The sequence below is a fragment of the Periplaneta americana genome, chromosome 14 (assembly GCF_040183065.1).
Source record: "Periplaneta americana isolate PAMFEO1 chromosome 14, P.americana_PAMFEO1_priV1, whole genome shotgun sequence".
In the NCBI taxonomy this organism is placed as follows: Eukaryota; Metazoa; Arthropoda; class Insecta; order Blattodea; family Blattidae; genus Periplaneta; species Periplaneta americana.
Window position 1 is genome coordinate 153,227,952 of NC_091130.1, and position 21,124 is coordinate 153,249,075.

The 21,124-nt window shown below is 35.0% G+C and overlaps 1 protein-coding gene across 6 annotated transcripts in view; it reads left to right on the forward strand.

Moving 5' to 3' along the window:
* LOC138713870 (GTPase-activating Rap/Ran-GAP domain-like protein 3) overlaps positions 1-20,815 on the forward strand; it is an 878,969-nt gene extending 858,154 nt beyond the window's left edge. For all 6 annotated transcript variants that reach the window (XM_069846337.1, XM_069846338.1, XM_069846343.1 and 3 more), the window contains 6 exons: positions 174-287; positions 2,594-2,837; positions 3,949-4,035; positions 5,372-5,490; positions 7,186-7,300; positions 10,060-20,815. In XM_069846337.1, the coding sequence (XP_069702438.1) occupies positions 174-287; positions 2,594-2,837; positions 3,949-4,035; positions 5,372-5,490; positions 7,186-7,300; positions 10,060-10,319 (939 nt within the window). In that variant the 3' untranslated portion in view covers positions 10,320-20,815. The remainder of the gene's footprint in view (positions 1-173; positions 288-2,593; positions 2,838-3,948; positions 4,036-5,371; positions 5,491-7,185; positions 7,301-10,059) is intronic.
* The last annotated feature ends 309 nt before the right edge of the window (positions 20,816-21,124 follow it).

The window sequence follows — 21,124 nt, forward strand, 5'->3', positions numbered from 1 at the left end:
AATGAAATTAACAGCAAATTATCAGCACTTATGGCTTTACTGTTGGTAGTTCAAGAAAATAAATTACAAACATATTATTGCTGGCACATAATAACAATAATAATAATAATAATAATAATAATAATAATAATAAAATAGTGTCATCTATCTTAATTGTGGCTCTATTTGTTCAGGTTGTCGCGATTGGCAAGAAGTTGCTGGTGATGCAGTGGCGTCACTCCGCTGCCTGGACCGCCTGGTGCCCCGCCAGTGACACGGACACAGTCGACGGGTTCCAGTACATCAGGGTGAGTTGCCAGCTGCACTCAAATATTCATAGTTGTGATCAGAGACAGATTCACAGAAGAATTATGTGACAATATGCTGAAAAAGTGAATTACAGAAAGCAAAATCATCATACGTGTCACAGGAAAATATATTTTAAGAATAAGAAATATCGCAAGTGATCACAACGCATTGCTTGTTTCTGAGGTCTAGAAGGAGTTAAGTGACTTGTGTTAAAATCTGCCGCACGATTTGAATCATATTGCTACAGAGACATTCTCCAAGCTACTCTAGTTTTATCAGAAACTGCAGTTGAACTTTCTGTGCTTTAGACCAGCAGATGTGAAGCAATTAGGTTCTAATAATGCCAAATTATTATTTCGTCTTGTACCATGATCATGTGCCTGTAAAATAGTCTTATTATTATTTTGATGATAATATTTTTATAGAATATATGTATAAACTTGTTCAATATTATACGCATTGAATTCAGAAGTTGGATAATGAAAATGTTTCTTTGAAAAAAAATAATTTTTCGTTTTTGTAATAAATTTAATGGACTAAGATTAGTTTTTATAATTCCACTCCAAACAATAATTTCATATTGAATAATAGTCTGAAAACGGGTCAAATACACATTACGTAGAATGGAAGAAAAACAAATTTATTAACTGTTTTACGAAACTTCTTACAAATGTAAGTAATGTGATCAGACAGTTTTAAATTTTGATCAGTAATTATATCTTAATATTTCACATTTCTTACTTACTTACTTACTTACTTACTTACTTATGGGTTTTAAGGAATCCGATGTTCATTGCCCTCACATAAGCCTGCCAAGAGCAAGATTAATCCAATCTCTACCATCATATCCCATATCCATTTTAATATTATCCTTCCATCTACGTCTTGGCCTCCCAAAAAGTTTTTTTTCCCTCAGATCTTCCAACTAACACTCTATATTACCTTTCTGGATTCACCAATACATGCTACATGCCCTGCCCATCTCAAACTCTAGATTTTATGCAAATCTAGTCTTTCAGGTAAGGCTCCCTGTAAAGCAGATTTGAATAATTTCAAGGGAAAAATTGTTCCTGGGCCGGGTATCGATCCCGGGACCGCTGGTTGAACGTACCAGCGCTCTTTCCAACTGAGCTACCCGGGAACTCCACCTGACACCGTCTCAACTTTTCCCTCTATATCCACACAACTCGTGTGGGGATCGATACCCGGCCCCGGAACAATTTTTCCCTTGAAATTATTCAAATCTGCTTTACAGGAAGCCTTACCTCAAAGACTAGATTTGCATAATATATACGTCACGTTAACAGAAAACCACAATTCCAAGTCACACAGAGATTGTGTGCACTCGATGTGGGTCTCTGGCGTTTCGTCAGCCCACGCGAGTTGTGTGGATATAGAGGGAAAAGTTGAGACGGTGTCGGGTGGAGTTCCCAGGTAGCTCAGTTGGAAAGAGCGCTGGTACGTTCAACCAGAGGTCCCGGGATCGATACCCGGCCCCGGAACAATTTTTCCCTTGAAATTATTCTAGATTTTATGTTCCTAATTATGTTAAGTGAATAATATACTGCGTGCAGTTCTGCGTTGTGTAACTTTCTCCATTCTCCTGTAACTTCATCCCTCTTAGCCCCAAATATTTTCCTAAGCACCTTATTCTCGAACACTCTTAACCTCTGTTCTTCTCTCAAAGTGAGAGTCCAGGTTTCACAACCACACATTACAACTGGTAATAGAACTGTTTGATAAATTCTAACTTTCAGATTTTTTGAGAGCTGGCTGGATGACAAAAGCTTCTCAATCGAATAATAACAGGCATTTCCCATATTTATTCTGCGTTTAATTTCCTCTCGAGTGTTATTTATATTTCTTACTGTTGCTCCAAGATATTTGAATTTTTCCACATTTTCAAAGGATAAAATTCCAGTTTTATATTTCCATTTCGTACTAGTTCTGGTCACGAGACATAATCATATACTTTGTCTTTTCGGGATTTACTTCCAAACCTATCTCCTTACTTACTTCCTTCAAATAAAATTTCCGTGTTTTCCCTAATCGTTTGTGTATTTTCTTCTAACATATTCACGTCATCCGCATAGACAAGCAGCTGATGTAGCCCATTCAATTCCAAATCCTCTCTGTTATCCTGAACTTTCCTAATGACATATTCTAGAGCGAAGTTAAAAGTAAAGGTGATAGTGCATCTCCTTGCTTTAGCCCCCATTGAATTGGAAAACCTTCAGATGGAAACTAGCCTGCACGAACTCTGCTGAACATTTCACTTATGTATAAAATCTGTAACTGTCTGCAGGAGATCCAGGTGGCTGAGCCCCCACAGCTGATCACACTGGTGGACTCGTCACTAGCGGGTTCCTCGGGTGGTGGCGTGGCTGACAACCACATCTGCGTAGGCTACCGACATCAGTTCGACCTGGTCAATGAGCGGTCGGGCGAAGTGTCCCGCCTGCACGCTGTGGAGGGCAGCCGGGCTCATCTTGTGGCCGCCGTCGACCTTTACGAGGATGAGGAACCAGAACTGCTGCTCTGTTACAATCGTGAGCTTCTGTTCCTTTAATTTCATTACCTCATAAAAGTGTCTCCACATTACTTTATTTTTAAATTATACAGGGCGTCAGAAAAGTTCGTTTACAATGTTCCAGGGATGATAGGCTAGAATAGGTAAAACAGACACCTTTATTATGTGCTAAAACCTTTCAGACTGTCACTTCAATGCTAAGAGTTAATAAGTGGTGTGAAGAGTTGTGTTCAGACTCTGGTACCTGAATACAGTGATGTGAAAAAATGTTGTTCAAACTGTCAATTACAATTGATTTCTACGCACTACGGACTGTCTGATAGGCTACACTAAAAAATGTCAGAGTTTGTCAAATAAGCACTGCATCTTCAACAACTCTAGCAACCAGCTCTTCTGCCGTATTTGTCAGAATCTCGTAAATCAGACATTGCATATCCCCGCACAAAAAAATCCATAGGGGTTAGGTCTGGCGAACGAGATGGCCATCATACTGCTAGCAGAATGCAAACTTACCTTTCTTAGGAATTCACGGCTTTTTAAGTGACACATCACTTAATACACATGTTGTTGAGAAATAAAGGAGATGTTCTCACTGATGTTATTTTCAATTCTGCCAGGATATGTGGATTATTTTTGCACATTTTGTGTTTTAGAGTTCTCTGGGGAGAGACTAACAAGAAGTTAGGTTGGAGGGTCGAGGAGACCATGTATTCATTGTGACAATTCTGGCCTAGTATACATTCTCAAGTTCCTCCATAAAGTAGAAGTTTGTATGTGCTGTCGCAGAATCCTGTTGGAAAAGGCTACAACTTTAATTGATAGACCTTTGTTATAATTCTTGCATTATTGTAGATGTTCAAATGCGAATTTTTTTATTCATAAGATGTGTGAAACTTATGTCTACGAAGTCACTTAAGGAAATGTTAAATAAAATTACAGTATAATGATAAGATATTATATTGTTATGGGGAAAATTATCCTTAGCAGGAATCGATACACATGTTAATGAGAAGCATACATATTTCTTAACAGAGGAAAATCCCTCCCCAACTTTCCAGTTAATTCGTACACTAGACTCACCTCTATAATATGTATTTTAGAAATTAAATTTGGTTTCTTCTTTGTTACAGATACGTGTCATTTCCAGAAACTTTCTGAAGAAAGTGTCAGCAGCACAGAATTTGACTTTCATTGGAATTCTGTACCTTCTGCTATTGGTACGTTGCATTCCAGTACCATCAGCATTTACAGATTAATATTATTAGTAACTAAAAATAGCAGCTGAAGTAGAAGTAATGAAAGCTCTTAGAAGTTGTAGCATAAAATTAGTAGTATAACTGGTATGTGTGTATGTAATGCTCATTATTTAAGGGGAGAGGATGGTATTTTTTTGTGAAAAATGAGTAAATTTTCAAAAAAAAAATTTTTTCTTTAAAATAGTCTGTGATATGTGTGGAATGCATAGCATAAAATTTTGTGGGTATTTGTGCCCTTATCGGATGTTGAGTCGCCATTTTTAAACTTCCTTCGTTATGGATTTTTAAATCACTTGCCCACTTTTATTATTGTTTCTGGTAAATTAAATTAAATTAAAAAAAAAAGAATTTCTTTAAAATACCCTTTGATATGTGTGGAATGCATTGCATAACATTTTGTGGGTATTTGTGCCCTTACCGGATGTTGAGACGTCATTTTTAAACTTCCTGCGCTATGGATTTTTAAAACACAGCCCAGTTTTATTGGTTTCCAGTAACTTCATTTTTTTTTTTTTTTGCTACATTGCCAGACAAAAATGGATATAATTTCTGAACTATTAAAGATTCATGCATGAAATTTAGAACACACATTCTTTAGACTATTAGGAAACTTTTCCCTGTAACAGAATTTTGTTAATTGATTTCATTTTAAAAATACGTCCGTTTGTTTGCAAGAAAGGAAATCAGAAAATTGTTATTAAATTTTAATTGTTTATTTTACAAACGTAGGGACAAATATCAAAATTCTGTTACAGACAGTTTGCAGAACATGCTTTTGCAAATACATTGCAAAAAAAACGGTTTGAATCTATCTTTAAAAACGGTTTAGATATATCGGTTTTAGTACAATCCTGCATTGGGTATATTTTTTTCAAATTTGGGCCCCCAAATAATTTTTTCTTTTTCAAAATATTTATATTTGGTTGAGTTCCTACAGCTATGAGCTCTATACATACATACAAAAAATTAATATTTTACACCAAATAGGAAAAAAGTTTTAAAAAATACCATCCTCTTCCCTTAATAATGAAGTTATCTTCCTTCTTGCTTCCCAATATTTGGATGCAAGATCCACAAAATTCTCAAGAGATTCGCAATTTTCCATGTGCTCCATGTTCATATCCTCTTCCTTTGTCAATTAGCCATTCCGATGAAGTTGTTTACTGAGACAGTCGTGACCCATAACCAATCTGAACATGGCCACAGCGGATTTTCGAGGTGGATCAGGGATTAATATTAAATCTTTCAATGAAGTTTTATATCTTAAATTTTGATGTTCAAATGCTGTTCGTTGCAGTGTGTGCCTTCCCATATATCTTCGCCTTCACAACCGACTCGATGGAGATCCGCCTGATAATCAACGGGAACCTGGTCCAGACCATGGTGCTGCCCAAACTAGTCCTCATCTCTTCAAAGGTGAGCGAGCATTATGCACAATTCGACAAACTGCTAATGTAGTGAGAAATAAAAATGTGAAATTAAAGGCATTGGTCCCTTTCTACTACACTTATAATATTCCTTCGCTTACAAAGAAATATAAGTAAAGGCAGAATTCTACACAGTGTTAAAAAAAGTCGCAGTGCTGTCAGTTTGACAAGTGAGACAGCCCAGTACAGGGAAGTGATTGGTAGACAGTAATAAATTTAATAAATGAATGGATAAATGAATCAATAAAAACATAAATCAATAAGTCAATAAATATATAATTAATTCACTAAATCAATAAGCCAGTAAATAATTAAATAAATCGACCCTCCCAAGTACTAACATTGTAACTCAATTTTTTATGGTTTTGAGTTGTCCTAGTTAATATGGTCTTAAATTGTTTCTTTTTCTTCCAGTACTATCATTGTAACTCTAAACCTCCCCAATTATATGTAAAATCTTATTGTTACTCTACATATCTGTATACACTAATTTACACGATCATTTTAAAACGTCATTTTCATCTCCTGAAAAATGTAAGAAAGTGAGTTACAATGTTAGTACTTGTGAGGGTCGAAATATAAACAATTACGTAAGTAAAGAAATAAATGAAGAAATAAAAAAAATTAATTATTTAACAAATACATACATACATACATACATACACAAATACATTAATGAATGAATGAATGAATGAATAAGTGAGGAGATGGGTGAGTGAGTGAGTGAGTGAGTGAGTGAGTGAGTGAGTGAGTGAGTGAGTGAGTGACTGAGTGAGTGAGTGAAGAAGTGAGTGACTAAAAGAGTGAAGAAGTGAGTGAGTGAGTGAGTGAGTGAGTGAGTGAGTGAGTGATTGAATGAACGAATGAATGTATGAGTGGAAGGGTGGGTGACTGAATGAATGAATGAATGAATGAATGAATGAATGAATGAATGAATGAATGAATGAATGAATGAATGAATGAATGAATAGCCACCACTTTCCGAATCACATAATATGATGGAAGTGTTTACCACTTGTCAGAAGACACAAGTTCACTTATATACGTTTATTTGATAGCATTTTAATAAGATCATCCACCCCATGTTTTTGATTGCGTGTAGGTGGTAGATCGTTAAAAATTTTTTGGGGTTTTGGTAGACTGATGATTTTTACAGTATCCCAAAAAATAGTTTGGTGGCACTAGATCTGGTGAACACGGAGATCAAATTTCTTACGAAACTTTTCTTTCACTGGATTAGAGCTAAGTTGGAGCATTGTCCTGTTGGAAAAAAAGCATTTGTAATTTCAGTTTCAATAATAGGAAGTAGAATCTTACATTGGTATCAACTGAACTATAAAAAAACAGGGGTCTGATTATTCGCCAACGAGATATCGTGTTCTATACCAATTTTTTGTGAATATAAACCGAGTTTATTTCATAAAAAATAAATAATACTCTTTACTCAGTAAGAATTCTTAACCTGAAAGGAAGGATCACAAATGGCATAACAGCCATCAGTCCTGTCATCATTCAACATATCTAGATTATGATGAAGAAATTGTATTACAGTAATGAAAGTGTAATGATAAAATAATTTTCACATTTATGACTTTCATTTTTGGAGTTAAATACAAGTTTTTAATTGTATATATTTATTGTTTCTTTTTCAGTGGACTTGATTCTAATGCTTTTGTGTTCCCAGAATGATATTTTCTTTGCTACGACGGCCCCAGAGTTCTTCCATAACAAGACAGAGAGACTGCAAGTTGACAGGCCAGAGAGGGATCCAAGTGTCTCCCCACCATCATCCCCACATTGTAAGTAACTGTGCAAACAAAATATATTGGCATTTGTGGCTTTTGTCAACAATATGGTTGTTTCTATTTCTCAGTGTATTTAGACTTTGCATATCCAGGTGTATTTCTGTATTACTTTTGTTCATAGAAACTAAGAAGTAACTTCATTTTCTTGATAGAGATTAGGTTTTGGCAAAAATGTTGTTTAAGCGATTTAAAAATAATTTGGAAATGGCACAAAATTAATATATTTGGACTTTGCATAATTAGGTGTATTTCTGTATTACTTTTGTTCATAGAACTGAAAAGTAACTTAATTTTCTTGATAGAGATTAGGTTTTGGCAAAAATGTTGTTTAAGCGATTTAAAAATAATTTCAAAATGGCGTTAAATTACATATATTTGGACTTTGCATAATTAGGTGTATTTCTGTATTGCTTTTGTTCATAGAAACTAAAAAGTAACTTCATTTTCTTGATAGAGATTAGTTTTTGGAAAAAATTCCGTTGAAACGAATTAAAAATCATTTTGAAATGGCGCTAAATTACTTATATTTAGACTTCGCATATTCAGTGTATTTCTGTATTATTTTTGTTCATAGAAACTTAAAAGTAACTTCATTTTCTTGATAGAGATTAGTTTTAGGAAAAAATTCCGTTGAAACAATTTAAAAATAATTTTGAAATGGCGCTGAATTACATATTTAGACTTCGCATATTCAGGTGTATTTCTGTATTATTTCTGTTCATAGAAACTTAAAAGTAACTTCGTTTTCTAGTTCGAGATTAGGTTTTCTCAAAACTGTAGTTAAAATAATTTTAAAATCTGTGAAAATTGGCCTAAAGAAATGCTTTGATTTTCATTTATTTTATACATGTTTGTAATCAGCATTTAGCTCAATGGTCTTCTCATCTGCTATTTTTCTCCCTTTAGTTTAAAATCATATTTGCGATTGTGTTTTGTTTCATTCTACGGAATTTTATCTCTTTGGCATTGTATTGTGTGTTGAACATTAACGATTTATTTATTTCTTCATTGAATATACTCGTATACCATTCTATCTGTATAAATATTTACAATTGAATTGCTGCATTTCATCTGATTGTTAGAGAACTGTTAGTATGAATCTATGTTAAGAGAAATAAGAAATATAGCCTAATTTATTCAAGAAGGTAAGTCTATTTTGTAGAAAACACCACAACAATGCAAGAGTCTGATCATTTGACGATTTGCTAGTGGAAGTGACGTCAGAATAGTGTGACGTAAGTAATTTCTGTTACTAAGGAAGTGACGTCAGATATTGAAGCTTCGTAACATGTTGTCCATTTCATCTTGGAGCATAAACATTTAATGTTAAATGTATTGTTACATTTCTTATTATTATTGTGTGTGTTGCTTTGTTATTTTTAGTTGATGTCTGATTTTTTTATTCGTATAATTTTTAATACTATCAACGTTACAATAACTAATTTAGAGATATCCGATTTTCGAGAATGATTTTTTCACAAATTTCCGCTAATCGGACCACAGAGTTAATTAAATATCTTATAAGTATGAACAAGACTCGTTCTGTCCAGGGAACAAAGTGCAGGTGCAGGTGTTACGTGCTGTCTCTTCTCACTTTATAGATCTCTTGGATATGAAACAACAAGTTTTGATGGTGAAATCATTGCAATAAGTGAAAGTCTCAGGAATCTTCTATGCCACATCAATAAATTTAAGAATGCAGTTATATTGTCAGACTCCAAAGCAGCTTTTCTATCAATAGTCTCCAGACAGACACCTTCATCTCAAACAGGAGAAATAACTAAAATGGTCTCTCAATTAATGTCACTCAATAAAAGAATTGTATTCCAATGGATACCATCCCATTGTGGAATCCTGGGAAACGAGAATGCGGATGCTTTAGCAAAGAAGGGCAGCACTGCTACTTACAGACCTGTTACTAAATCTACGTATTACTCTGTGAAAAGATTTATTAAATCTACATACTTAGACTTCAACAAACAACAATCTCACGGGAAAAAATGGAACTCTCTGCATCAAAATCCACAGTTAATTCCCGATTTATCACGAAAATCGTCTGTAGCTGCATTTAGATTGGCAACAGGTCATGATTGTTTGGCCAAACACCTGCATAGAATTGAAATATATCAGTCCTCTAACTACCCATTGTGCAACTCAAACCAAGAAATGGATTCGGAACACCTCAAAATCTGTGCTTCAGTGGCTGACCATGATAATATCTTTGAAAAATATTGGAGTGCAAGAGGTCAAACGCCTGGCATTAGAAAACAACAACAACAACATATACTACCGTCTATTAGTAAAGTCCTTAAGCCTATTTTTAAATACATTTTTGGTTATTGGTAAAGCCTTTAGTAAGTCTGCAGGTAAAGCATTCCAATCCCTGATAGTACGATTGAGAAAAGAAAACTTTCCAGTGTCCGTCCTCTGTCTTCTTTCCCTTAATTTATATGAGTGGTCGTTCCTTGAAGAGTAATTTGGCGGCTGCAACCTATTTTTTATTTCTCTCCAGGCAGGCTCACCTCTGTATGTTTTGAACATCGTGCATAATCAAATTCGCATTCTCCGGTCAGCGAGTGTGTCCCATTTTAATGGTGAATTACTGTATTACGACAACTCTTGAATCTTTTCCAGAGCCTTTTTTATCAAGACTTTCTATACATGCATGCTGTTGCATCTTCTCGTGATTGAAATGTGTTGGAGAAATGCTTGTATTCACAGGTTAAGACTCGGTGTTTCTATTATCTGTACAGCATCCTCTCCCGAGGCGCGGCCCTTCCGCCTCTATCGCATTCCTCTGCACACCCTGAGCGGGGTGGTTGCACCCTGCGAAAGAAGGTGTCCCACGCCATCGGAGCCACCAGCGGACACAGCCTCAGAGCCACGCCATCACGCTGACAACAGCTCGGGGTCATTCCTGCTGGCAGAGCCATCTCGCGGCCTCAGCAGGAGTTGCTCTTCGTCACCCACTCCCCACCAACCACCTGGGTCTACGTTCCTTGCGCCCAAGTGATGGCGAGGACCTGCATCGCTGTCAGCCCTTTCACTGTTAGTCTGGTGGCTCCTCGTAGGAGTAACGAGAAAATTACTGCTCGCTTAACACAGGCGAGGGCCCGTCCGCTATCTAGCCCCGGATACATTGCAGACTATCAACTTACGGTGTCAGCCCTCATTTTTCTACTATCCTCTCACGTTGTCAGCCGGAGAACTTTGTAATCTCTCCCCCAGAGACAACTAAAACATTTGTCCACGAAGCAAGAAACTTTATGAGCGCCATATAGCATACCAGTGAATTCTCCATGCAATCCTCACAATCAGGGATAAGAATCATTCATATCCCATACACAGAGTGTCTCAGGAGGAAAGTAAATACTTCAAGATAATGTAGTTTGCGTTAATCTACATCGATTTAACCTGATTATGTCCGAAATGTAACAGTTGGGAAGTTATTGAAGGGCGTACTTAAAAATTTTTTTTAGTAGGTTATTTAAAATGCTTTATCAACATCTTAGGTAATTTAGCGTCTGAATGAGATGGTGATAATGCCAGTGAAATGAGTGTGGGGTCTAGCACCGAAAGTAACCCAGCATTTGCTCATATTGGGTTGAGGGAAAACCCCGGAAAAAACCTCAACCAGGTAACTTGCCCCGACCGGGAATTGAACCCGGGCCACCTGGTTTCCCGGCCAGATGCGCTAACCGCTATTCCACCAGGTGTGGACGCGAACTTTTAAATGGAGAGAGGCGTTATAGACATATTTCTACGGTTTTAGAACATTGTGATAAGATACATTATTTCATAATTATGTACAAATTCAGTAAGAAAATAAAATAATTATGCAAGACCAATGACTAAGGTTGCCCTTCTTATGAATTCCATGAATTGCAAATTAATATCAGGTAGGCCCTACCGGTACCGGTTCTCTTTCCGACCTCAATGAAACACTTGGTAGCTTGCAAGTTTCATATAACTTCCGGTAAACACGGGAAAACAGCTAGATGGAACCCTTCGATTGGGAAAACGTAGTCTGTATTCCTCAACAGCAGCCAAAGCATTGCCATCACAAAATCAATAAACTAAAAGCTTGTCTGCATATTCACTATGCGAATGCGCGAATTAAATGTCAAGTGAACGTGTATTCAGTTGTGTGTGTTGCATAGGCGTTGTGGAGCTCAGATGCTGCCGTGTACAAAAGATCTGATGTAGCAGAAACAGAATCGCAAGACATTTGAGTATTTCTCCCTTTAATTTATCTCCAACTGTAGGACTTGGGATATAGGCTAACCCAAACTACATTATCCTGAAGTATTTTACATTCTCCCTGCGATACCCTGTAATATATTTATATGACACAAGAGACCCGTTTGTATCTCATTTCCAAAGAAAGCCATGATAGAGATATTATCACTCACAATTAAGTCTACGGTCCTTGGCCAAGTTTGAAGCCACGTACATTTGTATCACTAAACCATCCCTAACGACAGAGCTTATATCTCCATTATTTATATTTTTAGTGTTTTTTTCTTTATTTGAGGTATCTTAATATAGAGGTGGAAGCGTGTATGTTGGAACTGTTAAGATTTATTTAGACACGTTCATTGTCACTAAAAGTCGACTAGAAGAAATTTCAAAGGTATTTTCCCATAAAATTTCGGATTTTATATTGTATCACTATATTTTTTTATATCCAAATACAAAAAATGCGCCAAATTGTGACGCCAATTCCAGTGTTTGCACTGAAGGAAAGTGACGAAGCAGACGTTGACTAGCTATCAACACCCTGTGACACATACTTTTTGCTTTGTGCTTTAAAGACACGGTGGATAATGAAAATCGCAAGTCCAATGCCATGATAATAAGGGATGACGTCATTGATTTCTGTCTACTTATCAACTCTGTCTGTCTGTCTGTCTGTCTGTCTGTCTGTCTGTCTGTCTATCTTAATCTAATTTATGTATCCTAATCTAATCTAACTCCTAATCTAATCTATTCATCTTAATCTAATATATCCTAACTTGTCGCCCAAAGTAGCGCAGTTGATATAGCGCTGGCCATCTATGCTCGAGGTTGCAGGTTCGATCCTGGCCGAGCTCGATGGCATTTAAGTGTATTTAAATGTGACAGGCTCATGTCAGTAAATTTACTGGCATGTAAAAGAACTCTTGCAGGACAAAAATTCCGGCACACTGGCGACACTGATATAACCTCTGCAGTTGCGAGCGTCATTAAATAAACCATAATTTAATTTTTATCCTAACCTAATGTATCTATCCTAATCTACCTATTCTAATATAGTGTATCCTAATCTAATATATGTATCCAAATCTAATCTAATCTAATCTAATGTACCTATTATAATGTAATCCAAATTTATTCTACCTATCCTAATCCAATCTACCCATCCTAATCTAATTGATATATTCTAATCTACCTATCCAAATCTAATCTACCTATTCTAATGTAGAGTATCCTAATCTAATCTACCGATCCTAATCTGTCAAGCAAATCTAATCTATCTAGCCAAATCTAACCTATGTATCCTAATCTAATCTAACTATCCTAACTTAATATATCTATCCTAATATAATTTGTCCTAACTTAATCTAATCTACCTAAGTAATCTAATTTATCTATCCTAATCTAATTTACTCCGATCTAATAGACTTACCCTAATCTAATACATCTATCCTAATCTAATCTATGTATCATAATGTAATCTATCTAGCCGAATCTAACCTACGTATCCTAATCTAGTCTATGTATCCTAACCTAATCTATCTTAACCTAGTGTATCTATCCCAATATAATCTGTCCTAACCTAATGTAGCCTACCTATCCTAATCTAATCTGTTTTAATTTCATCTATATATTCTAGTTTAATCTTTCTGTCCTAACTGAAACTATATATTCTAGTCTAATGTATCCTAATCAATCTATGTAGCTACCTACCTACCTCTCAGTTATCTGTATGTCTATCTACCTATATATTGTTTGTATTTTTATTTATCTATATTTATTTACGTGTCTGTCAGGATCGGATTTTACTTTTCGTTTGTCTTCTGTTTTCTTCAGCTTATTGCATTTATCACCATATAATTATGTCGCATATTCTGAGAAACCTGTAAAATTTATATTCAGAATTGTTTCATCATGACTGATTAAACGAAGAACATGGATAACAGAAATGCTGCACCTCCCAAGTGAAAGTTCATGCCTGGCCTATGTTATTCATAATTATGTCCGAAGGACACGGAAAGCCATTGCCACCTTAAAAATAAATAATTCCTCCAGCATTATTTTTATGTATGGGGCGGGAAGTCGTTCACTATCTATCACTGGATGCACTGCAGTCTTGATTTATTATGCCTAATTTTTTTTTTCTAATTTGTTTGTCAGAAGTCCCTACTGTCTCGTTAGACGTTGGCCTGCAGAGATTTCTTTCCGCAAAACAGGAAACTTTATGGACAATAAATAGATGGCCTGTAATTATTCCCTGAAGCTCTCTCGTTCAGGGAAGGTTTCTTTCGTGTGTTGAAAATCTACAACATAGGACTCCCGGTGTTTCTTCTTTTCCGAAGCAAGCCATACAAAGGAAAGACAGATGTAATTTGAATCTGTACACACACACACATACATACATACATACACACACTCGCAAAGGAGTAATTGTCTACGTCACTAGATGTTTGAATGACATTGAGAAATGAAGTGATTTAAAATGTGGTTAGTAGTGATCTTACTTCACCGTGAATTCACACGTGATCTTAACAGTGAAAGGGTTGCACATCTTTTTGTGCACATCACAAGTTATGCTGTAAATTCATAAACATATTTTTGAATGATTAAAATATTTTTTCATGTACGTTGTATAGTACAAAGCTATATTTGTGATGTGGTAGAATATATTGTAACAATTGTCAGTACACATTTTTCAAAGACCAGCAAAAAAAAAAAAAAAAGAAAAAGAAGAAGGTCACGTTGCAGTCTACGAACATTGTTATTAGAGAGGCTGGTTCCTGTACCAAATAATCATAATGTTGTTACTGAAGATTTCATGACCAAAGCAAATGATCGTCGTCAACCTGCTTCTCTTGTGTGATGATAGCACAATATTTCTTAATAACACAAACATACTCTGGTTTCAATTTTTTGTGTCGTCAGGATTGTCTAGTCTCTTGTTGGTTATTATATTATTATGAAGACTTACAAGAGAATTCTCAACAATTGCTCTGTATGAAGATACCGGTAACTAAATATGTATGTATATTTATTTAATCATTCAAATAAAATAGGTCGTTATGCAGTTACTGCTGACAAACTTCGTAGGGTTTTATGTTAGAGCTGTTACTGATTTGTGATGTTCATATTACGCAGGATTTGAATAAATCGGAGATTACACTCTTCATTTGAAAATATAACAATTACTAAGAATTTTGTGGAATATGATTACACTTTAGAGTTTATCAAACTCATCGAGAATTATTATAAATCCAGCATTCTTGGGTTTCAATTCCCTGTAGAAAAATGGAAGTTCATGTGCGTCCCATTCAGACTGAAGTATTTTGTTTTTGTTTTATTCTGTATCGTGTTAAACAATGGTCTTAAGCAATATTGAGCACATGATCAAGGAATCCCATTATGTCCGATTATTATCATCATCATCATAATCATCTCATTATTAGGCAATTAGTGTTATAAAATAAATTCAATTTACTAGCAGAGATTTAGGTTAAGTTGGATTAGGTTTCATCTATGTTTAGCTTATCTTTTTTTCTAGTCCATGTTAAACAAAATAATGAAATAAAATAAAATGAAATATCCTGCTTCAGAATTATTCTTTATGTACATTGAGTACAACTGTGAATACTATAGAGTGTATCAGAAATACGGCTATACGTTTGATTGCAGCGTGTGTTAATAGTATTTTCACAGTCTAGTATATACAGTCACGAAGCTTGAGTTGTTGAGGGTACTAGGAACAACAGACTGTGCAGGTACTATTTCGCATTGCCTGCAAGGAGGCGATAGTAGCGATCCTAGTGGTTAGCAACTATCTATGGATGCATATTTACTACATATTGAGTTTCGTGACTGTGTTTAAGAGGCTTGGAATACCTACATCTATTATTCCGATTGTAACTTTAGCTGCATTGAAAGGATCATTTGAGGACCTTTTTGCAAAACTTGCTAACTGCAAAATTTGCAAAATTGAGATTTTGGTGGATTTGTTAACATAAAGCAGGCTGCTATACGATGTTAAAGTTATCTTAGTAAAATTGAATTATTTCTCTTCATTATAGTTTGTCAAAGTGTGAGGGTTGCATCTATAACCTATTTGTTTTCATTCAGTTTTTGTCTCTCCTGTAAAATTTAGTTTTTTTTCAGTTAGCAAGGTTTGCAAAAACGGTCCTCAATTGCTCTCCTGAAGCATCGCCTATATTCGAAATGAAACCAAGTTCATTAGCATTCTTTACTTCTTTGTAACACTTATCTCTCTAAAACTAGGTATATTTCCACCGATCACAAAATGTATTTGCAGCTATGTACTTGTAGGAGTTTCATTGTCAAAACAAAATTAATGGTTCACTGAACTTGTAAACATTTATATGGTTAAGTACTCTTTGTCCCTTGTGGCAGCTCACGAATAGTGAGAAGATTTCTAAATTCTCTAGACTATGGTATTATTGTTACAGAAAATATGACATTACTGTTGGAAAGACACTTCTTCAAATTAAACAAGTCACTTACAATAATACTAAAAGATATTGTTACTAGTCCAAGGAACAGATTTTGGAAGACAATGCTAGCATTCCTTTCAGTGGGGATGCACAACAAGCCTTTTAGGCTGACGTGTAGGAGGCTTTTAAGACTCTTTAAAACGCCTTCTGTTATGTAACCTAACCTACAACAATACTAACCAAGTCACTTTATTACCTCAAACTGTTCAGCATTCACACAAAATCATAATTTGCAACGCTTTGGGAAGTTATTCATTGATTTATGATACATTGCATTGAAATAGCATGAATTTCTTCCTCAATTGCTATTTTCAGCATGTCAACATCGTGTGGTTTCCAGGCATAAACCTCTTCCTTCAAATAACCTCCCAAACAATAGTCGATTTTTGTGGGCTAGTGTTGAAAGCTTCCAGAATCATTCCCATTGTTGCTGCTGCATCCTTTCTACTATGAGGGCTTACAGGAGGTTTTCCTTTCTGGATGCTTCCCTTTGCCACCAGTTGTTTTCTCCACTTGCCTACAGTTGACAGCTGCAATGTTACGTTAAAATCACGTCTCTCCAGTCTTTGGCCTCACTATCATTACGTACGTTATTGCCCACGCTCAAACTGTAATTTTCTTGAATTTAAATACTATTATAGTCACAATCATGCCATGGTATGAAAGAAAAATTTCACAACCTCGAGCAGGATTCCAACCTGTGAAATTTTTCTTTCATACCATGGCATGATTGTGACTATAATAGTATTTAAATTCATTAATATGTCACATCAACGGACGTATATACATCATCCAACATCGTAAGATAATGACTGTAATTTTCTATTGAATGTTGAGCGCCATCTTGACTAATGACGTAAGCTTAGCATTGTTGTAGTGTGGTATTATTGTTATTTGAAGAATTGCCTTTCCAACAGTAAAATAATATTTTCTGTAATAATAATACTGTCATCACACAACGCAATCAAACTTATAGCCGTATTTGTGATATACCTGGTAGAATTATACCTTCTTCTTTTTATTGTTTCCAATAAAAAATATATAAGCCAAGCACTAATGCAGTATTTAACATAACCTAAATGTCTTTTAGTAAAATGCTTGTTCATTAACCAAATTATAGAAGTTCTGTGTTGGGTAATATTCTTCATTTCCGATGAGTTCAATAAAGTCGCAAACAATCATATTCTAGTGATAATGTGGCAATTACAAAAAATGCCCCAGTTATCTCATTTCCTGTAACAATACTGTGAAACAGTCTTATTATGAAATAATATTAGCAGTCTTATCACAAACTGTGGTTTACAAAGTTTGTCCTTGAAATAAAGAAAAATATTTCCCAGTTTTCAAATGTCTATTTTTATGTAAAAGTGGAATTTCTTAATTGTTATTCTCTCTTTCGCAAGGATTTATAAAGAGTAAAATACTGAACGCCTTCAAATAAACTTTTCCCTTATCTCAATTTTGCATGCAATTTGATGTGGTTATATTTCTCTCACTCTGTACAAATTTGACGTCACTATACATCCACCAAGTTATTACATAATCCAAGCAGTATTGCATACGTAAATCGTAGAAAATTTTTCAGATAAAGTTTATTAGAAATGTATAAAGTAGTTACGTTGTAATATTATATGGAACTGAACACTGAATTCTGGAATTGAAAACCTACCAGTATGTAGGCCTACTCTAAGACGAGGTCTCGAAATAAAAAACAATTAAGTTTTAATAAGTGCATGTTTTACTATGAAATTAGAAAGGAATTATTGTAAAGAACAGATATAAACACGAAAATTAAAAGACTTGAGAAAAAAGTGATTAGATGTTATAGTAAAAATACATCTTCTATTTCAAATTGTTTCATAACTAGAGATCTACATTCAAAATTTGGAGCCAATAATTGCAACAAAAAGAATAACATGTCCTAATTATTATTCAGATAACGTCTAAACTCTTTGACATGTTTGGGCGAGACATTTGTTTTTGTGACCTTTCCACCCCACGCCCCACTACCGTACCATACTTAGGGCCAATTTCACCAAGCTTATTTAACTTATATGTTATTAAAGCCTATTTAATTGACACTTAAAGGGGCAATGCATTTCACCAACAGAAACTGGGTTTTAAGCTCTCAATAAACTACATTTAAGTTAATTGATCAATATTTGGTCATTTGAATAATAAATTCTGCATTAATGACAATAATTTTCATCATGGCGAGGAGAATGATGGACTTGATATTTGAAAATGATGATTTCTCACCAAGAGAAGTGAAAATAATTTCCGAAAGAGAAGATTATTTTAATACAGTAGACGAAAAAGATTTGCAAATGCGGTTTAGGCGAAGCAAAACATAAGACTTGTATATTTTGAATAATACAGAAGGTGATTTAGAATTACCAACTGGTAGTTAAGTACCGGTACCGGTACTTCATAAATATTTAAATTATATATTTATTGAAGAATTGTTTAATCAATCTTCGGTTGCCTAAAATATGGCAACTAAAGTAATATGATTAACATATTTATCATGTAAGCCTAATATTACATTTGAAGGCACTAGAATAGTGCAAATTCATGAAATCTTCTTATTTTGCTTGTTGCATATTTCCTTATATGTACTGTGATGTTATCCCGTTTTGTCTTCAATATTGCTGAAGAAATTGTGATGAGATTTTTTTTTTTTAGCACTGAAATCTTTTTCAACTTATTTGCAATCTTTCTTCTTTCCTTATAAATTCTGCCCATTCTTATTTTTTTTGTTTTCGATGATTTTAATATGTTTCGAGATTACCTCTGTTTATGACGTCATTTTATTGTTATAATATAACAAATGATGTCAGATGGAGATGCTTTCTGAGAGCCCTATGTTCCACCTAGGAGAAGCGTTCTTGCAACACTGCATCACTTTAATATTAAATGAAAATCCTTATGTAAATAGTATGCGACCTTTGATGTCTGAACTTAATTCTTCCTGTCAACATCTAAGTCTCTCTTGTCCAGTTGAACTTCGTAAATCTGTGCCTAGGAAATTAAGAGGGGAATTAAGAAATGCAGAATTCGAATAATGGAAAGTAATGCCTGGAAGAGGCAGAGGTGTAGAATTGTACAGCCAAGTACCTAAAGCCAACGCCTGGATTTTTAATAAGTCTGGACTATCTACATCTGAATGGGTAACCTGCCTCAAAATGAATGCCAATTTAGAAGCAGTTAGAGGAGTACCTGGTCGCTCTTTGGACGGATCCCGGTGCAGACATGGCTGCCCGGAGACTGAAACCCTTGCCCACGTCCAAGGTCAGTGTAACAGAGGTTTACTCCTCCGAAATGCCAGACACCATCATGTTCGATCCTTAATTGCAACTGCTTTAAGAAAAAAGTCTTGGATAGTAGAAGAGGAAGTTTTTTGCCTTGCTACTAATGGCTCCTCTAGACGTATTGACATCATAGCGTATTCCCAGACTACCAAGAAAGGATATATAATTGATCCTACCATAAGGATTGAAACGGGGAGTAGCCAGTCGGAGGATGTCAATAAAGAAAAGATCAACATTTAAATCTGCCAACAGTTGATTACTTCAAAGCAAAATGCCAGCTTGAAGACATCGAGGTGATTGGTCTTCTTATTGGAGCTCGTGGTGTAACTCCCAAGTTCTTTGAAAGCTTCAGGAAGACTTTTAAACTACCACAGACACTTACTGCTGACATCATAACTTCAGTTTTGAAACGCTGTTGCCAATTCTGAGTCATCATATTCACTCTGTTTAATTTTTTTTATTCACTTTATATTCATATATGTTTATTTTAATTTTCTTTCTACAAAATTTATGTCAACATTTAATATTGTAAACTTCATGTAGGAGAGTATACTGAGTCCTTCTGGGCTACCTCCAATGGGAGGCAGTTATTATCTTATCTGGGAATATTGATTGATTGAATATAACAAATGAACTAACTCACTATGTAGATCACTGCTTACATTAACAAGGCTGATATTGTTCGGAATTACGATTTTACTATGATTCTGAAGGCCGTTGTGATTTAATTGAGAATTAAAATAATTGACTTTATTTTAAATGTGTATTAGTTTGGTGAAATGCAAACGAATTAAATATAATTTAAGTTAAATTACAATTAGTTAATTGTAGGGTAATAACAAGTTGATAAAATTGGCCCTAAATGCGTTTCATATTTGGATTTAAAAAGACATAGCCTACATTTATGAAACATGTGAGATTTTGACATCAGTTCGCAGACTTACATATTAGACAGCTTTTATCTTATAATGCCCTGCCCTTTCATTTAATGGTAGACATTTGCAGATAAAAATTTGAACTTTATATTTGATTATGTTTTATTACTTGTAAAACATTTTCTGAATAATAATAATATGGCTTAGAAATAAAAATATTAATAAAATAAATAGATACAATATCCCTGATTTTAAGAGAAGAAACTTGGTGGGTGTATAGAATTGTGTGTGTGAGCTGGTGAACCTGTTTTGTGTAATATTCCGTGTTCCTGCAGCACCATAACTTTAAGAAGGCATACTGTTCCAGGTGATAATGAATGAAGTGAGATTTGTAAGGGTCTTCGAGCCCTTTAAGTGATGTCTAACTTTTCGAGTTGTAATCTCACGTACTCCATCCCAAGACTTAACTTAACGTCAGTGCCTATCTTCCCCTGTAGCCGTACTAGGCATTTCAATCTTTGTTGTTGTGACTATTGCTCCGATCTTGGAGTTAACTTTTGACTAAATGCATAAATTTGCCTTGTCTCTGTGTGTTTTTATTATGTGTGTCCTATATCACCAAAAGGGCTGCTCACATGCAGTTTGCTAGTTTTGTTTCTGGGAATATCGAATTTTCTGTTCTCGACTTGAACTATTATACCTTTACAACTTTAATTAGTTATAATTTCTCTTTGAGAGTTAATATATACTTATAAATGATGAAAATGGTGAAGGTTTATATGGATCGCCTTGTAGTTTAATTTGTCGACGTTTTCCACAATTGCAGATAAGTGCTTAACAGTGCCTTGAAACAGATGACATCCAATTCCTCCCAAATCCCATCCTGGTCTCCAT